The following is a 19722-nucleotide window of genomic DNA, read 5'->3' on the forward strand; positions in this document are numbered from 1 at the left end:
CATGCGCACGCCTCTCCCCGCCCCTTCCGCCCGCCCACCGCCCATGCGCGCTCCGCACCCACCGCCTCCGTCGGGATTCCCGCGCATGCGCAGCAGCCAGTTCTCTGGGTGCGTGGCGGCCGCGCCATCGTCGTCGTGCGCGGGTAGGGCGGCGGGAAGGCCTGACTGAGCCATGTCGGGGTCCGCGGGCTCCGGCGGCACCACCGGCTCGGCGAGGAAGCGGATCATGAAGGAGGAAGACATGACGAAGGTAGAGTTCGAGACGAGCGAAGAGGTGGACGTGACACCCACTTTCGACACCATGGGGCTGCGGGAGGACCTGCTGCGCGGCATCTACGCCTACGGTACGCGGCGGGGCGGCGGCGGGAGGGGGAGAGGGCGGGGGCGAGGGAAATGGCGGCGGCGGCGAGGGGCGGTGCGCATGCGCGGCAGCGCGCTGTAACGGCCGTGTCCCCGCAGGGTTCGAGAAGCCGTCGGCCATCCAGCAGAGAGCCATCAAGCAGATCATCAAGGGCCGCGACGTGATCGCGCAGTACGTGGGCGGGGGGGCGGGACGTGGGAGCGGGATGGGTGGCTCGTCCGGAACGCCAGAGCCTTCAGCGCACCTCTGTTCTCAGGTCACAGTCGGGAACGGGGAAAACAGCGACGTTCTCCATCTCTGTGCTGCAGTGTCTGGACATACAGGTAGTCACGGGTTGAAAATGTCTGTTGTCTTTTCTGTGAGGGTGGTGAGACACCGGCACTGGATGCCCAGAGGCTGTGGATGCCCCCTCCCTGCAGGCATTCAAAGGCCAGGCTGGATGGGGCTGTGAGCAACCTGGTCTAGAGGGAGGTGTCCCTGCCTATAGCAGGGTTGGAATGAGGTGGTCTTAAAGGTCCCTTCCAACACAAACCATTCTATGTTTCTGTGATTGCTTTCATTGGAGGGCTGAATCGATTTCTCACCAGTCAGAATTGTGCTCACAGCTCTGAGAGCCTCTTGGATTCATCTGAACAGCTGGCACGCATTGTGTGGTCAGACACAGGCTTCTGACTGACGAATGTTTGACAAACACTGTGTTCTGAACAAGAAGATCAGCTGTTCTCAGCAATTGGATGAATAAAACAAGCTGTCCAGTGAAGAGCTGCTCAAGCAGAGTCTTGTAACTTAATGTAAGGGCTATAAACATGTATGTGTTCCATGCAGGTGCAGCTTTCTTGGTGTACCAATGCTTGCAAACCCATAAGTTTTAGCACAAAATTGTACAATTGATCCTTCAAGTGTGACAGTTTAGGGTGCTGTGGGCTCTATTCTGTTTGTTACTGCTTGCATTATATTTGCTATGTAATTAACTGCCATGTGCTCGACAGGTTCGCGAGACCCAGGCACTGATCTTAGCACCAACTCGAGAGCTGGCTGTGCAGATTCAGAAGGTAGGAACATCTAAATCATTGCCTGTAAAGCATTGATAAAGACTAGTGCAGATTCTCAAAGCATTCTCCGACAGAGCTAGAAGTGCAACTTCTGCTTTTAAAGGGAATGCGTTTTCCTGAATGGAATAAGAAGTCCTAACTGTTTTTCCCATTTGTGTTATATCCATTCTTCCTTACATGGCAGGTTAGTTAGCAGTCCGATGTTTTATATATTCCTATCTGAATTTCTAAGTACAGTACTCTTTAAAAGTAGTTGTGATCCCTGGGAAATAACCAGATCCCCGGCCTTTGAAAGCCTGCCATTGAGAAGGTTTGGAGAACAATAGAAAAAATCTTTATGCTTTTATCTCTAGAAAAATATCATGTGGCTATTCAGCCCAATATGACTTGATAAATAACAAATTTCATAAGAGCTCAGATGATTGATTTATTATTTATGTCAAAACAGGGTCTTCTTGCTTTGGGAGACTACATGAATGTCCAGTGTCACGCCTGCATCGGGGGAACCAATGTGGGTGAAGATATCCGAAAGCTGGATTACGGGCAGCATGTTGTTGCTGGCACTCCAGGCCGCGTGTTTGGTAAGATCTGGGAGGCTTCATGCTTCTGTGTTCATGCTTCAATTGAGTCATGGGATCATCCCACAGATTTAAAGCATTTAGATTTGAAATAGCATGGAAACTACATTTATTGTTAATGTATGCAGTATGAAGAGCAACAAAGTATAAATTTACTGTAGTAGTAGCTGGAAGAGATGAGACAAAACACTAGGGCAAGAATTAGGATTTTCTGTTTATACTTTGCTTTTCATTAATGAAGTGGTTCTTTACATTGTAGCATAGAAAACAATATTTGTAATGGTGGTAATATTGCAATCCCAGGATTATCTCCGTGTCATGGAAGAGATAGGAACTAGGTCTGTTTGAGTGTCAAAACAAGAGACATAAAATGCCTGTGTAAAAAGTCTGTCTCCTTCCTGCTCATAAGCTCCCTTCCACTACTGGAAGGCTGCAATGAGGTTTCCCTGGAGCCTTCTCTGTTGTGTCCACTTTGTTATAGTCAACTAGTCTAGCCTTCAAATCCATCTCTCTCGCATGTAGGGATAAATATTAGGCCCATATGTTCTCTGTACTGACCCTCATTAGCTCTTTGTCAAAACAGTGCATGTGCAACTTTATTATCTAGTTCCACATCATGAAATTTTTTATATTTACTGTTCCTGGCAGTTGGTACAAAGAGAGAGTCAGCCTTCAAGCTCGTAAGTTATGGATTTCTGAAACAGAGTAGTACTTTGTTATATGAATACATACGACTGGGAGAACACAGAGCTAGTCTCCATAGACAAAAATAACTAATAATAACAACCACAAAACAATTTTGTAGCTGCCAAACTGGGTGGCTCTTAACAACTCTTAGAGCAAATAGTTCTGTGACAGGATGAAGGAATTACACAGAGCCATGTGCTCCTTCAAACAGGAAGTAGATTTGCCCACTGGACACAAAGTTGAGGTAGCACATTACATTTCTGGCATCCAGCTGCAGTTGCTATGTGAGTTTGATGTACTTGTGTGCAGTTAGCAAGTAGTATTCCACAGCTCGGACTCAGCTTCCCTGTAGCCTGTGCTTCCTTATCTGGGCAGCAGAAACAAGCCTCTGGTTGCAGGATATTGGGGAGAACTGGCACTTGGCTGTGCTTTTCCATCACCAAACACCGGTCTCTGTTGGCCACAGGGGAAGTGCCAGTCCCTCCTCCAGTGAAATGCACTGTGACAGCAGCTGGGAGCAATGTAGGCTCGCTTGCTTTCTGAGCCTTTTCATCTTACAAAGTGAAATCTTACAGATATGATCCGGCGACGAAGTTTAAGGACGCGTGCTATCAAAATGCTGGTTTTGGATGAAGCAGATGAAATGCTCAACAAAGGTGAAATATTTATCTCCCCTGTGCTTCTCTTTACTCACTTCTTTGAGATTCTGATATCGCCCCAGTTGGTAGTCCTGCTTCTTAAAACAACTCTTTTACCAGAATTAGGCAAGCACAGTTACATTATGGGCTGTAGGAAGAAACTTAATACGCTTTGCCTAATTCAGTTATCACGTCCTTTTCAGTAGTTATAAATTCTGGAGTGTTGCTTTTTGTACTGTACTGTGCAACACAGCCATGTCACCATAAGTCTGGGAGAACTGGGGAGAGATAAATGATGGGTGACACTGGCTGTATGATAAAAACACTCTGTTTTTCTTAGAGCATAGGCCCAATGCTGAATTAATCTAATTCTAAACTGAAATAAAAGGATATTCAGGAGAAAGATGTGCTAACTTCCCAATGCTACTTGATTTCCTTTTGCAGGTTTCAAGGAGCAGATTTATGATGTGTACAGATATTTACCTCCAGCTACACAGGTGGTGCTGATCAGTGCCACTTTGCCTCATGAAATTCTGGAGATGACCAACAAATTCATGACAGACCCCATTCGCATCTTGGTGAAACGGTGAGTTTTTCCTGGGAAGAGTAATTCTTGTCTTAATCATGTTCCTTCTCAGCACTGCAGTTTGAGTAGGTATTTACAGACATCCTCATGTTGCACTTTGCAGCAGAGGCCAGATTGGCTCTCTGGCTTTATCCTTGTCCATTTCTGTTTGCTGCTGCTCATCTGACTTCCCTCGTCTTCCCAAGTACAGTAATCTCTTCTGGAAATCTGTCTTTCATCCTACCCAATTCCTGTGCTCCTCCATTAAATTTTTGTAGGTATCTTCCACTGATATTATAGAGTATGGCTAGAAAGCTTAAAGCTGATTGATCCTAAGGCCCTAGATGCACAGCTTATGTCTGGCATTGTAACAGGTCCTTATGTGCTGCAGCTCAGCAGGTGTCAAAGAAGTAAGTGTAGGCAGCCTGACTGGAAAGGCCTGACCCGTGCCCGGTCTCTTACATTGCCCCAGTTACCTCACTATACACTCTTCTTGCCAAGATGTTTGCACATAAAAGTGAGAACAGAAATGTTTCCCTTTGAAGTTGTCTGCCTAGAGCAGAGAGGGTGCTAAGTTTTGAGCCTCTGTTGTGTGGGTCATGCTTGAAGCCTTTCTTAGGGCAGTCTTCTCCAGGGACTTTATAGAGGAACTTGAGACAGACATGTGAGCATCCAGTCCTTTTAGCTGCATTGTATGCACTCGCCCACTTGCAGTGTCTTAAAGCTGTTCTTCTTTCCTAAAGTGATGAATTGACCCTTGAAGGAATCAAGCAGTTCTTTGTGGCTGTGGAGAGGGAAGAATGGAAGTTCGACACCTTGTGCGATCTCTACGACACGCTCACTATCACCCAGGCTGTCATCTTCTGTAACACCAAGAGAAAGGTACAGCAGCCACGAGATGGGCATGTTATCTCACTTGCAGTGAGCAACATAGAAGAAAATGCTGGGCCAAGCCAAAGTGTCTGGTTCTTTCCCTGGTTGAGAAGTGTCTAGTAAGAACAGCAGTTAAATGTGTCTTTAGGAGATGCTTGATGTAGACAGCAAGCTACAGGCAGACTTGATATAGTTGGCAGCAACTGCCTTTTTAGATTAGTAGGACTGGTAAGGTAAGAATACGCTTATTAATTTCAATTCCTAGAAGAAAATCACTCTGAATGCCTTTAATTCCTTTCTTTTCAGGGTTCATAGAACCCTGTCATATGGGTGATCCCCTGCAAGGACTATTTAGTTCCTTCTGCTCCAAAACAGTCGTTAAAGTCTCTCAATCCTTACCAGCAAACGTTCTCTAAACAGAACTAACACTTTTGGCTGGCATGAGCAGATTGCTAACCCAGGCTGCTTGGCTGTACACACAGGTAGACTGGCTCACAGAGAAAATGAGAGAAGCCAACTTCACCGTTTCATCCATGCATGGGGACATGCCACAGAAGGAGAGAGAGTCCATCATGAAAGAATTCAGATCTGGTGCAAGGTAAGTTATTTCAGTAGCGTTGCTTACAGTATTGCTACACAAGGCAAGAGGTCTTCGAGTGCCTCAGAGGAAACAGTCTTAGAAGCCTATAAACCCTCCCTTCTGTCAAGGTCTTGTTTCTGGTTTAGTTCAGAAATCAGAATTCTTGATTTTCCTTCATCCCTTTGTAGTGTCTCAGAGATGGGAGATGTCTACTGCCCAAGGAGGGATGCTCATAGTTTTAGACATAGAATTATCCCATTTGTTTTGCTGAGGAGACTGGGAGTTGGTGCATTTAAAATAAGGAATTAAAATGTAAGACCAGAGCTGGCTTTGCACCATTTCATCAAGAAGTTTGATGGTTCTATGGGACCAGCTTTTCTAGCAGCACACTTGTGGAAGTGCAGTGGGGAGGGCAGAATAGCAGATGTTTCTAGCACCGGGCAGCCTGACTCCTCAGCTCACATCTGTGCTCAGTGACCATCCCCTTCTCTTTGCAGCCGAGTCCTTATTTCAACAGATGTTTGGGCAAGAGGTCTGGATGTGCCTCAGGTATCTCTGATCATTAATTATGACTTACCCAACAACAGAGAACTGTACATACACAGGTAAGCTTGCTGTTCACGTTAGGGAACACGGCTGGATTACCCTTACCCACAGTGGCTTCATTGTTTCTCCTGTCTCTGCAGAATTGGCCGCTCAGGCCGATACGGCCGAAAAGGTGTAGCTATCAACTTTGTGAAGAATGACGACATCCGCATCCTTAGAGACATTGAGCAGTACTACTCCACTCAGATAGATGAGATGCCCATGAACGGTGAGTGCAGGCCTGCCCCAAGCTGCTGCCCTCCCCTGCTTGGAGGTTGGTGCGCTGCATCTGAAAGTGCTTTGTTCTGCCATGTGCTTTGTTCCCAACCACAACCCCTCTTCTCCTTCCCCTGGAGAGAAGCCCAGCAGTACGTGCATTTTCCTACTGGGCTACAGTTCTCAGCATACTTATTTTTCTTATTTTCTTTTCAGTTGCTGATCTTATCTGAAGGTCCGCATTGACGAGGGAGTTGTACCCATCATACCTTGTCCTTAGCTTCCATAATTATGTTTTGGACCCCCCTCCATTTGTCATACTGCTGGTCATGTGTTCTTGAGTTGGGGTTGCAGTTGGGAACTTGTGTAAATAATGTCTTTTCTCCTGCCCATGTTTTTCAATAAAAGTGAAATTTTACCATATCCTGTGCTGATTACTTTAACCCAAAATAGTAACAGGCAGAGTTTTGAGATACTGCCATAAAATACAGTTTCCTGTTCTCCTCCCCTTCTAATTGCTGCACCACATTAACTGGCCCAACACCCCACATATCTGCTGGTTCAGACCCTCCCTTCCACACACCAGTACTGACCTTGAGACAATAACCTGTCCAATAACCAGTGTTCAAGGCCTTTTTAGTCTCCACACCATTCAAATGCATCTCAGTGGCCCCTCTGTTACAATAGGTTTGGTCCCTCTAGCTGCCTCAGGGAGAACAACATGTACATCCAACCCAGACTAGGGCTGCTCCAATACCCCAGGAGGCTTACCTATCGCTGGCTAATCCACATTCAAATACCAACATGCATCCTGGCTCTGCAGTTGCTGGTGATTGCTTTCCATGTATTCATTCTCAGCACAATCCCTGTGTCAAGGTCCCTAGTCCAGTTGCTGGCACTTAAGTCACACTGCAGTTCCTCCAGGAAGCAGAATTTGCAGGAGCAGGCTGCAGCAATTGGGCACCTGCTGACATATGCCCAGTATGTTTTATACTTTCAATCTTTTTGCCCCACACTTGTTGCTTCCAAAAAAAGAAAAATTGATCCCTCTTTCTTCCTGCCTTTGGATCCTCTCAAAAACATCCCACAGCAAGGTTTGCACAATTCCCAAGCGCTCTTTCCTGCATCAGTAACCTAAACCTTCAGCACTAAAAACAGCAGAGAAAGGATGAAGATGACAATTACCCCTCCTATTCTCTGTGTCCTTGTATTATTTGCTTTGTAGCTTCCTGGGGCAGGGTCTACAACTTTTCTCCCCATCCCACCACATGCACACCTTCATAACCAGCAGTCCTCCTGCCACTAGAAGGGTAGAGGCTGGATCAAGACTTCCAGCCTCACTGGCAGTCACACTACGTAGAGCTCTGCTCTCACCATCGCTGTAGGGCATGGCACAGCATCAGATCTGACTCTCAGTTCTTACATTCTCCAGGAAGGTACAAAGCAAGTGTGGCACTCTAAGCCACCTTTGTGATTCCTCAGTTTTTTGACCAAGAAGAAAAACAGATTCAGCACAAGAGCAATAGATTGTTTAAATAACAGTATTTAATCTGTACAGTTTGAGAGAAGATAGCATAAAATGCAACATTCCTACCTCATCTTCAGCATCATTCACCTGGAGCTGAGCCCTAATCTCTGGAGGACAGGTAACAACCACCAACCCCTAGCAGCTCCGTAGGGTACAAAAGTCACAGTGCAATTGCTTTAGTTTAAACAAATAAGTTTCCCTCCCTGATGAGAGGGGAGCCTGATACAGCTCAAACATTGATGGAAATTTGTACTACTTCGGAATGAAGAAATAATAAAATACAAGCTATTGCACACAGTCATTTTCCAGCTGAAACTACAGCAGTTAACTGTTTAGCTGCCCTTATACTCCACACTTCTGAAAACACCTTAATTGATGCTTAGTCAAGTGAAAACAGCCTGTAACAAGAGTTCAGAATGATACAGTTGTTGAAGGGCAGAAGCTGACAAACAGTTCAGTAAAGTCAAGAAGCGTGCTTCAGAAAAGCAGAGTTTTCCTAAACAGGGAGGGGATAGGACCTAGACAGATGTCATCTTTCAGAGACGAGCATGAAAGAAACATCAGCTTCAATAGAAAGCTATGAAGTACAATAGACAATTTGTTTATATAATTGTCAGGATAAGTATTTGACATAGTTTATGTAGTAGAATACATACTTAAACATCTTTTAAAAATAAGCACGGATTTCATTTCATATATACACAACTGATTTTAATCATGTACTGAAAATAAATTACAGGAAATAACTTTAAAATGCAACAGAAGACAAGAGTTTCACAACAAACATTCCCACCGATTTTCCCAAGGGAGTGAGATTGCAGTGCTCAAGGCAGGTAAATATCACAAATATATCAAAAAACTTCAAATTGTTGATGCATTCACACATTTACATGAGCCACAAACATTCCCTTACAGGGACTGCACTTAGCTACCACAGAACCAGGTTTTGCCATAAACTACAAAACTTTGATACAAAATTGTATTTATATATTTATATTTCATATACATGCCCTATCTGTGATTTCTTAAAAAATAAAAACTAAACACACTGTACAGACAATCCTAACTCATTGCTTGGTAGCTGTAGGCAACGTTTTTCAATGGAACTTCTTCCCCCAGTAGAATTAATGGCAATATTATATACATGAAGGCTAAACTGCAGAAAAAAACAGCTCAGTTCTGATATGCACCTTCCTCTGGACCAGGTCTGCAAGTTCAAGGCAAGACACCAGATGCTCAGACCCACTGCCTCCCTTACGAGCTATTCTGCCATCAGCGGTGAGGAACCAATATATGCGTTTGTGTAACACTGGTATAAAAGGCAGTAAAGCAAGATGCATATCTAACATAGTGGCTCTAATAGCTTCACCAACTCCATGCACAGAAACATTCTGGCCTTAGAGGTGGCAAAGGGGTGTTGCAGAGCTAGGTACATCTGGGGACAGCACAGCACCCCTTACATGGTCTGATCATTACTTCCCTGAAGTTATCTCCCGCAGAGGACAGGCTCCCACTGTAAGCCAGACACTGCATCAACTCAAACACTGGGGGGAAGATCCCTCCCCCACACACACCCCAAAACGCACACATGCACGGTTCACCAGGACTATGCTTAAAAACACACCCCTCCCACCCACCCCCAGTCTCCATGGCACCAGTTTGTCTTGGAAGCAGAGCACTTGACAAACTTACTCTCCCCAGGTGATGGCAGCAGTCTGTGAAGCCAGTCACACTAAACTACTTCTACAGTTGATTGTAAACTTTGGTTTATTTTTATTTTTTTTTTATTGAGTTCTCATGGTACAGCAAGCATGTCTAGGATGAGAGGGCAGAGTTGAAGAGGAGATGTACTGTCAGTCTGTCTTTAGTCTGGCATGGTGAGACACCTGCTCGGTCAGGCCTGCTTTGATAGAGTTTCTAACAGACTGCCTCATATGATCCTCCACCAAATTATCACTCATGGGCTTCAACACCTGTGGAATGAGAAACGTGCAAAGAAACAAAAAAATGAGGTAACCAAAGAAAATAAAATATAAAAAATCATACAAAAAGATGAGACTTGAAATAATGGAAAAATTTGGAATGCTGAAGTCTGACACAAACTGGCATGAACTGAAACAGATGAGTTTTGCTGCTACACTAATGAGTCACATGCTATGAACACAAGTGATATCCCTCCTACACAGCAGTATTTCTCCAAATGCAAACCACTTTACAGTTCCTAGAAGGTGGATGTGCAATTCCATACCCTATATGCAGCATCAGTCTGGTATGGTTACAGCATTTATGCAGACCGGCCCAGACGGTCCAGCTTATTGTCCTATATGTGTAAGTTGTGAACACTTCAGATACAGAAAGAAAGTTAAAAATACTGGCTAGTTTTTCTTCTTGTTATTGTTGGATGAGAGTCGCTGTCGCGGCACTGATGTAAGAGCACGGCGAATTGTTCGGCATCTAAGGACTTCAAAGAGTTTGAAAAACACCTAGAACATGAATTGAGCTGTTAGGAAACGTGGCTCTCAGAAGGCAGCAGATAAAGTCAGTTAAGTTCAGAAAAATCTGATTGCCAGCAACTTCTTACCTTCCTGGGATTCCTCTGAAGCATGGAGGAAAAAGAAAGAAAAATCAATAGAAAGAATATGGGATATAAAAAGAGTGACTCCGACCAGGACCCGTAAATGCTTTGCCCATTATCTGTGATGTAGAACTGTAACAAAAGAAACTCCTTCGGAGAACACCTTCCTCTAGCCCATAAAAAGCTCCTGCTGCCATAAACCAAGTTCCTCCCCTCCTCAGGAAGGCCAGTGATCAAACTAAACTCCATGTGCTCTAGGTATTCTCCAGCAGAACTGCTCTCATAGCGAGCACTGCACAACCAGCTGACACCCTCCACTTTTTCTGCAGTGCTCTTCAGCTCCAAGCTCCAAAGCAAGAAGCTACAGCGGTACAGAAGAGCCTCAATTTTAACCACTAATCAAGCAGTGTAACTCAATTTAGTATATTTTCTCATTTCCCTCCTTTTATTAGAAATCCACTTTCTCTCCAGTTACTTCAGAGTAATTCATAACCCTATACAGCTGCCACAGACAGGTTGAGTATACCACTGCCTACAAAAAGCCTGGAACAAAGTCACTTGAGATGTACAAGACTGCATCAGCATAGGACGCTCCAGTTATTTGTTTGTGCTGAGCAGGACCTATTTTAGTATCATTCTGGGTCAATTCAGTCAGCCCTTTTAATGGTAGTAACAACAGCTCTAAAAGCATTTCCCTTTTGTTGACACCTAACATAGCTACTAGGAATGTTCCAAAAGCTACTTGAAAGAGTTGGTCAGTTGGTCAAGATCTTCACACTGGCTGTACTGGGATAGCTATGTTAACTGGATTCAGATAACAAGATTTTTGTACACAGGCCTTTGGTACTCTTGACACTCAAGTCTTCTCGTTCTTTCAGAAATTTGCCTAACAACCATCACAACAACCATTCTATCTGAAGTATCACACACAGCACAAGTCTGCCAGGAAGAGGAAGAAACTTGGTGAACAACAACTATTGCAAGTCTGTCTGGTCACCCATCAGCCATTTCCCTTCAGGTCTAATTAATCCTTCAGAGTCACACCATCTGGTGAATTGCAAAAGGACAGCGCTGTTTCTAACATCCACATTTCTTGAACCACTGGAAATATTCTACCCAGCTCATCCACAGTGCAAGCCTGCCACTTTAAACTTACCTTTAAAAGCAGAATTTTTCTGCTTCAAGAAGTAGTAAGATTTTTGAAGAGTCCATCCACTCTTACCATTCAAGCATCTAATAAGGCCTGTAACATTCCTGGGCTAGCATTCCTTGTATGCTCTCCTACTAAAGAGATCAGTCACATTTCTAAGCTAATTTTCCCTTCAGCAAAACTAGCATTCTTTATTAAGTCTACACCAGCTTTTTACTCACAGCACTGAACAGAAACTATTTTATATGTTTGCTCAAAAAAAGATTTTTCATTAAAATAGATACCAACCTGTTCCCATATAGCTTCAGCGATCTGATCGATGGCTGTTCCAACTTCTCTGAATTCCCCAGAGTACTTAACGTATGCCCACGTACAAAAGGATATAAGAGCCATCCCCAGCACAAGATTACACAGGGTAGCTATGGAGTTCATACCAAGGAACCCAGTCAGTCCTGAGATTATATACATGGCAAACATGACTGCAAATAGAGTGGCAGGGGTACGAGCAGCGTAAAATATGTTTTTGCCATCATTGTGCTTCACAAAGTTTGCATAGATCTCGTCGATTTCTGCCTCAAGCTGATCCTGGTAGCGCCGACAAAACTCCTCCCCTCCCATCTTCTTCACAGAGCAGAACTGCTTGACAGCTGACTCTTTGAAATCCTGGTGCTTCCGTTCAAGATCCGATGGGGCAATATAAGGCTTATCTCCTCCACAAATCTGCAGGAACAATCAGGTGGTGTCAACACAAAGCATCTTATCCTGTACAGAAAGCAAACCTGCTCCTTGCCACCTACCCCTCAAACCTCTATCAGACTGACTCCTGCAATTTTCTTCTGGGAGGTCTGGAGTCCCATCCCAAGGGAAGCAGCTAAAAGTACTCTGCATCATGGACCAGTAAATGCCTAAACTGTCTGACTGTATACAAAGCCATAGCACATGAAGGAGAATACTGAAAGCATTAGTCCTGTCAGGTAAGCCCATAAGGAGAGGACATCAACTCCACTGTAATTTCCTGTTATGAAGAGGTAAAACAAGGAACATCCAGAAGCAGAGAAAGCTCGGCTAGAGAAAGGTTAAATAGCACTCTTACGCCCTCCCCTCAGCTTTTTAGTTCAGACCACCCCCCAATGAGAGGTTCAGCAATGAATTTGGACAAGCAGGGCAGACTTCACCCACTCAGTAACTTCTTGTTCATTGCTGCCACTCACAGGCTCCAGGGAACTTACCAGGTGATACGAATTAACAAGAACTACCTGCTGGCAGCATCTTTAGCCTATTCTTCCCTAGGCTGCCCTCTATGACAGTTGATTCAGATCAACTTGAGAGAGCAAGTTTCTGCTGAAGGGAAGAGAGCATGGACTCAGATGGATACCTGCATTAAGGACACCCATCACCTTCCTCCCCCTATAATAAGCACAAGCACAAAAATGGTTATGCTCTTAAGGACTACTCTGTAACACTGACGTGACCAGCCACATAAGGGCTACAGTCAGAGAGTACTTAAGACACTGATCCAAACTGCTCACATCAGTTCCGACTCCTTGAGTCCCTTACAGTCAGACTATGTCTGAAGACTGAAGATTCTTTCCATATGACCTACAGCCTTCATCCTGTGCCACAAGGCAGACTTATCACAGTGCTAATCATCTCATTCTTCAAACACAACCTTAACTTTCTCCTGCAGCTGGACACAGAAAAGATCATTTTCTCAGAGTACAGCTCGTCCTTTCTGCCTCACAAGATGTATGGCTTCACTGGCTAGCTTCTTCAAAGAAAATCTCACTGTTAAAATCCTGACACCATCACCCCATCTGCTCAAGTTGAATAAGCACCTTTCTGCTTTTTCTTTATTACAGTTCTCCATAGCTAGAAAGCTCCCTGGAAAACAGTTACTAATCCCTCATTTTCCAGAACAGTCTTTTCACATTCCCCAGAGTATTGTAATAAGAGGAGATCCTTGTGCATCAAACCACGGTTTGCCATACAAACACTACTGTTCTCTTACGCTCTGTGTGCCTGCACTTCTTTTTCCTTACATTTAAGGTCATTAAGGGGAGAATGTTCATGCATACTCAAAAAAAAAAAAAGGGGGTTAGCTCATGAGGAGAGCTCAAGGCACTACGGTAAGAAATATCCATACATAATCCAGTCTTAAGTCTCGTTCCTGAAAACAGAAGTTTCAAAGCTGTGTCACATTATGAACATTTGGGACTTCTGGATAAAAACTGATTTAAGATATTTCTGTTTTATCTCTACAGCAATATAAAAATATATAATACTGAAAAATTACTATGGAAACACAAGTCTGTTTAGAAGAACATTTGTTTCTGTTTATTCCTTGCTCCAAGTAAGAAGTCCTACAACTATGGTATCTTACTAGCCAATAAAAAGTCAAGACAGGAAAACAGATTGGACTTTTTCTTTCCTTCAAATACACAACATAAATTATTTCAAGAGATGTCCAAAAATGGAAACAAACGAAGGAATCCCTCTACATCAACATTCTCAGCTCAGCCTGCTAACAGCTGAAACTGCCTAGCCTGCCACTAGCACTAGGTCTTATTCTAACTTCAAAACAGAAAGTTACTTCAGTGATTAAGACCAGAATTTGCCTGCTTAGTGGGGAGCTATGTTTGTAGCATATTATCACACCCACTGGTCTACTCCCAATATAAAATTTTACAATAAGCATAGTCTCATTAAGCTTTAAGACATGCAACTGCTTTCAGAATTGTCTGTGATAAAAACCTCGTGTAACACTACAAAGTCCACCTATATAAGTTACTAACTTAAAGAGAAAAATCAAGTAGGAAATTGCATACATAGCTTTGTTATATCAAGGGTTTGCTTCAAAGGATTTTAATCCACACATTTGACAGCTAATAGACAATTGCTACTCCAAACTGTGAAACTATACTAGAACTCTACCCTCAGACCTGCCCTGACACCACATCTCCTCACTTACCCGTCTATTTCATGTTACAAGATCTTTAAGATGTGTCAGGAGCAGCAGCAGCAATCCACAGGTGGTTTCTTAAGAACTGCCATTCCCACACCTCCCCACCAATTCCTATTGGAAAGAACCCCAGATGCACTAGATCAGACACCCATCCTGACTAAGCTATTTTTTCCCCCATTAACACTCCCAACCTACACCAAACACTAAAACAGAAGGCGTGTATTTACATTCAGTTAGAAAAAGTTTTGTTACCATACCTGCTCCATGCCTTTACTGTACAAGTCTTTTGCTCCTGCCACAGCAGCAAGATTATTTGCCTCAGCTGTTGCCTAGAAAACATTGAGAACCACATATCACTACAGCACTACCAGCTAGTTATACACATGTATCTGCACTGCCCAACATATCCCAGCAACCACCAAACATAGACTGCCAAGAAAATGCCCCACACAAACAAGTGAAGGTTGGTGATATACATTAAGACACATTATGGACTAGGAGAAAGGTTTTTTCCGCTAATACAACTCTGGACAAACTCCTATGTGCTTGTACAGGCTTGTTACTGTGAGCAATCTCTTCTGAATGTTCTACTGTCAAAAAGCAAATAAGGATCTCTAAACTATTGAACATTAATCCTGACATCACTGCCTCACTGTGAGGAAAGCTGCAAGCTGGTATTAATTCCACACTGTGTATGTGCAGTTTTGGTGTCAATCTGTAAGAACTTACACTACTTTCAAATTGTGTCACATCAGGGACAGTTATTCTGGCTCATAATGCAAGATGTCGTCATCTTTACCGCTCAGCCACATTTATAGCATGTTAATTAGAGGGCACGGTAACCACCTTTGTTTCATTGTGAAAAGTTCTCTCAATCACCCACTCTCCCCAAAAGTCTCAAAAATTGGTTCCTCAACTATTCTGGGTATTGACTTGCCCTCCATGTCTTAATGAAGTGACACTAAAAGCTTAATTTTAACCATTTCATGTGGGTAATATTTTTTAACTGGCTCTAGAGTACGTACTTAGAAGAAAACTTCATCATAAAAATCTGAATGTTCATCACATAGCTTTTATACAATCACTACATCTTCAAGTTACTTTATAGCTGATTACACCCTCTTTAGATCAACACAGAAAGGAAAGTTCAGTGTAGTTACCTGATCTTTGTTGCACATGTTTGTTTGTTAGGAGCCCAACACTGTGAGACAGTAGTATTAGCTGCACTACTATAATCTTTCTCCATTTTGTCTACTAAGGCTGATACTAAAAGCCCTCTGAATACTGTCTGAAAGACACTGACAGAAGAGCAAGTTATTAAAGGAAACTTATGCCTGAAATTGAAGCAGCTAAAAAAAGAAATAATGCCCCCTGCTTCACTTGCTTTCAAAGCACACAGTTCCTTCAAGAACTACAAATGTATGTGTGGAAGCTTCACATTCCCAAGGGTCATGACCAGGACTTATGAAATACACATCTACTATCAAAATACCTGCAGCATAGACTTTGGATGAGGTAGCTCCTCTCCTTGATAGATTTTAATGTAAGCCTAGAATCAAAAAGAAGAGGTTTCTTATTTCTTAAGCATATGAGGGTAAGAAGGAAAGAAAAGGCATTATATAGAGACAAAGCTCATGAATTATTATTTTATCATAATGCTAAATACTCAAACAAGTTTCTCCATATCTGTCACTTGCCTATTTATCCCTAGTGCTTTAACCCCTTTGCATTTCAGAAGCCTAACACAAAGTTCCTATAATCTCCAGTTATAGCAAATTGAAGCAGTACTTTGTTTTAACAAAGCATTTCAAGTAACATGCTTTTACAGGTATTAAAAATAAGCTCTTTCATCTCTATCAAAATGGTTCTCTTTCAATAGCCACTGGCAGGCTTTCTTAACATGCAAGCACCAATAAACTATGAAATTTGGCTTGTACTACTTTTTTTTTTTTTTTTTTTTACTCTTTGGTAGTATTACTTTGGTAGCTATTTCCTCCAACTAAAAACCCTCAGGTTTCCAACTCAGAGTTCACGATTTCAGCTTTAAATCCAGACCAGGGAACACTTTTCCCTAGTTATGCAGTATATGCACAGCACCCTGCACAACTGTTCCCAGATTGGCTACTGCAACATGAATTAGACTGCTTTTCAATAGCCAAGGTTTCACACACAGTTTTAGGATGCACTCCTTTTCAAACTGCCATTGAATATGTACTCCCTGCACCCTATGGGATCAATCCTTATTAAAGAAGAAAATGGAGCAAGTGATAAACGACCATGTGAACACCAAGAGACTGAACACACCAGCTTCAGAGTAGATTTTACGCTTGTCAGAGCAGCCATGAGTACTGCATCCCACATCATGCCTTCCATAAAGCATCTTCTTCTAAGCATACATAAAGCAACATCTACGTGTTAAGAGTTCTGGTCTCAGATTCCACTCCACGTAAGCACTTCCATAACACCAGCTGACTTGCCTTCAACATGCATGCTCAGAAGTAGTAATGTAAAATTCATGTCATTAGGGATGCTGTTTTCTCATATGAAGCCAGCTAAGTCCTTCCAATTCAAAAAGAGCTATAAACCAGACCAATTCCTGGTGATGTCAGAATTACGCTACCATGTTACTACTGATGTCATCATGATATCAGAACAGCTCAAGAGTTTAACAGCTGCAAGTACCCATGAATTTTATAGCACACAAGGTTGTGACACGAGTGTAAGAAAGCATCTTCCTTGCATATTACAAATTTGGAGGGATAGAAAATAAGATGAGATTTTTACTGCACATCCAGAAGGTTAAGAGCTGGATTTCTACCTGCCAGTGAGAGCCTTAAAAAAAAAAAAACACCCACTCACATAAATCCAGATAAACTAGATTCTCAAAATAGTAAAAACAAAGAAAAAAATCTCTATCTAATAGAACTTGAAGTATTTTAGCTTATTACAAAGAAAAAAATTGCTAACAGCAGGTTGCAAAGAGTTATTTTGTTAAGCTGTGTGCCAGTTCTGGAAAGTCAGAATAATGAAATGAAAGTAAAACTGAGATGATCAGTGGATGTCAGCCTAGATACCTTTATCTTCTCTGGGAACAAGATATCCTAAAATTAGAATATTTTCTTTCAAGCCATTAACAAAAATAATTAGCATGAGTTTGCTTACCTTGAAGTATTCTACAAGATCTCTACAGGTCACCTTGGATCCACTAATCTCTTTTTCTACCAAGTTTTCAGGGGCAAGCAGTAACGGTACCAAATTCCGCAGCTCCTTCTTAAAATCCTCATCAATATCTGGAAAAATTCAGTTTCAGTTTCAGAAAACAATCATTAGTTTTCTTTTCAATCTTATATTTCCTAAAGGAACACCGATAACCCATAACCCTTAACCGTTCAAAATAGCAACACAACTGCAACAACACAGTGGAGGCTATGCCTCCATTAATTTCTATTTACTCCTGAAAGCTTGAATTCAAACAGAAAACTGAGTCCTGTAGTCCTTGTAATATTTAAAGTACATTTCCCAATTACACCAGTCTCTTACACAACCCAGAGGTTGTTTGTGCCTTCAGCACAGAACTAGTCAGCATCCCACTATTGCACAATCATATTTTCAGCCCTTTCCACTCTGATACGTTCTCTCTACTGGGAGAAGCAGAATAATGAAGAAATCCTAGCTGCCTCCCATTCCACAGTGGCAAAATACTACAGTTATTTTACAATCATTCTGGTTTAGACCTTTTCATTTAGCGAGCTCCGAAAGAAAAGCCTTTCAATATTAAAAAAATTTAAGTCTTAATTTTACAAATGCTCATGTCTGCAATTTTTTTTTTTTTGGAATCCTATTTAATGACCTTTAGGTATGTCTCAGGTTAGTTGACACTACAGTCAACACCCAGATGCAAAGAAAGATATCCATTCCCTTTAAATTGATAAGAACACACAATACACGTTTCTAAATATCATTTCACCTTTTAGCTCCACATTTTTCCAATCAAGCATTTCAATGGCCGACTATTTCAGTGTTTAACTTTCATGACAAAATTAATTCAGTGACCTGAATAAAGAACACAATAGAAATTCTTACCATTTAATCTCCCATCAAAATTTGGATTTGTTGCAACTTTAAGACCAGGGTGGGGCAACAGGAAACAGCCAAGGTTACTGAAACAGGAGTGAATATGCTTCCTTACATTCTGTAGCTCTTCATGTTGGTTTTGCTTTACCTGAAGAAAAAAAGCATCAAGAATTGCTAACAGTTTTGCAGCACTGCAAGAATGATTGAGTATCAGTTTAAAAGCAGTAAAAGCACAAGATTGTTTTTAAGCTTTCATTCTTGAACCTAAAAATGTAGAGTTCTAAATCCCAGAACTCTATACAAGTGGAAAAGCACAAAGAGCTAGTTCATTATGCATCACTATCTTGACAGTGAGGTGTCACATATGCCAGACCATGATACTAGGACTACTGTAAATAATTTACCTGCAACCTTTTCTCTAGGAACTTTTTTCCTCCTTCCAAGCCATATGCATGCTCATAAGGGTAACTCCAGTCTCTAATTAAGAACATTAGTGTCTGTAACAGGAAAAACAACAGTGGTTAATGGTTTGTATCATTCCCAAAGTCAAGAATTACGACACATGATTATTTTATAATTTAAAAAGTCTAAAACTTGGCTACTGTGAATGAATTAGCCTTACAGCTTTGTGGTGCAAGTAGCTGTTTGTTTAAAAGACACCACACACCAACCACTTATGCAAATGTGACTGATTTCTTATCTGAAAAGAAGCATTCCAGCATCTCAAAGATAGCTTTTCTTTTCCGTGGGTTTACTTTTTGCTACCTCTGTGGGATTACATGTTCCATCCTCCTATTTATTAGCTCAAGATATAGAACTAACTTTGATGTTAGTCTTATATTTGATGAGGTGCTTTTAAAGGCTCCATCTTACCTGCGTCAAATCACAAGAATGCAAAGGACTCACACTTGTAGACTGAATATTCTAGAGACACAAGTTGTAAAAACTCACCTCTAATACCTTTACACGTTCAGAAGGATCATTTGATAATTCAGCTTGAAAGGAATCTCAGACTTTGTCTCCACTAAACGTAAGAAGCCTCAAACCTTTCTCTAGATTAGCCAATAATCAGAGGAAGTTAACAATCTAGAGAACTCAAACACTAACATCACTGATGCTTCAAGTAAATGAAACATAATATGGCCCTCAACAATATTTCAAAGCCATACGACCTAAACTTATAAACACACAAAGACCAACCACAGCTCAAGAAGTAATGACTAGGAAGGAAAAATGAAACTTTTTCTCCCTAATGTCAGCACAAGACTTGACTTTAATACCTTCTATGCTTAAGCTCA

General features: G+C 42.1%; 2 protein-coding genes across 6 annotated transcripts in view; one reads left to right on the forward strand and one right to left on the reverse strand.

Annotated features, from left to right (window-relative positions):
- The first annotated feature begins 46 nt into the window (after positions 1–46).
- On the forward strand, positions 47–6558 carry EIF4A3 (eukaryotic translation initiation factor 4A3). The gene is made up of 12 exons (XM_085219089.1): positions 47–344; positions 460–532; positions 618–684; positions 1351–1413; positions 1862–1994; positions 3254–3334; positions 3761–3902; positions 4625–4763; positions 5237–5352; positions 5832–5939; positions 6021–6148; positions 6352–6558. The coding sequence occupies exons 1-12, from the start codon at positions 173–175 to the stop codon at positions 6366–6368; spliced, it is 1239 nt and encodes a 412-aa protein (XP_085075215.1). The 5' UTR covers positions 47–172; the 3' UTR covers positions 6369–6558.
- A 1104-nt stretch (positions 6559–7662) lies between these two features.
- Positions 7663–19722, reverse strand: part of ATL2 (atlastin GTPase 2) — a 37762-nt gene continuing 25702 nt past the window's right edge. For 4 of the 5 annotated variants that reach the window (XM_085219094.1, XM_085219092.1, XM_085219095.1 and 1 more), the window contains exons 7-13: positions 18829–18921; positions 18434–18572; positions 17513–17640; positions 15843–15899; positions 14608–14679; positions 11677–12108; positions 7663–9636 (exon numbers count right to left, since the gene is read on the reverse strand). In XM_085219094.1, coding sequence (XP_085075220.1) covers positions 9517–9636; positions 11677–12108; positions 14608–14679; positions 15843–15899; positions 17513–17640; positions 18434–18572; positions 18829–18921 — 1041 coding nt within the window. In that variant the 3' untranslated portion in view covers positions 7663–9516. Of the gene's footprint in view, positions 10147–11676; positions 12109–14607; positions 14680–15842; positions 15900–17512; positions 17641–18433; positions 18573–18828; positions 18922–19722 lie in introns of all 5 variants that reach the window. The other variant, XM_085219093.1, reaches the window with a different exon arrangement.

The sequence above is a fragment of the Meleagris gallopavo genome, chromosome 2, assembly GCF_905368555.1.
Source record: "Meleagris gallopavo chromosome 2, MGAL_WU_HG_1.1, whole genome shotgun sequence".
Lineage (NCBI taxonomy): Eukaryota > Metazoa > Chordata > Aves > Galliformes > Phasianidae > Meleagris > Meleagris gallopavo.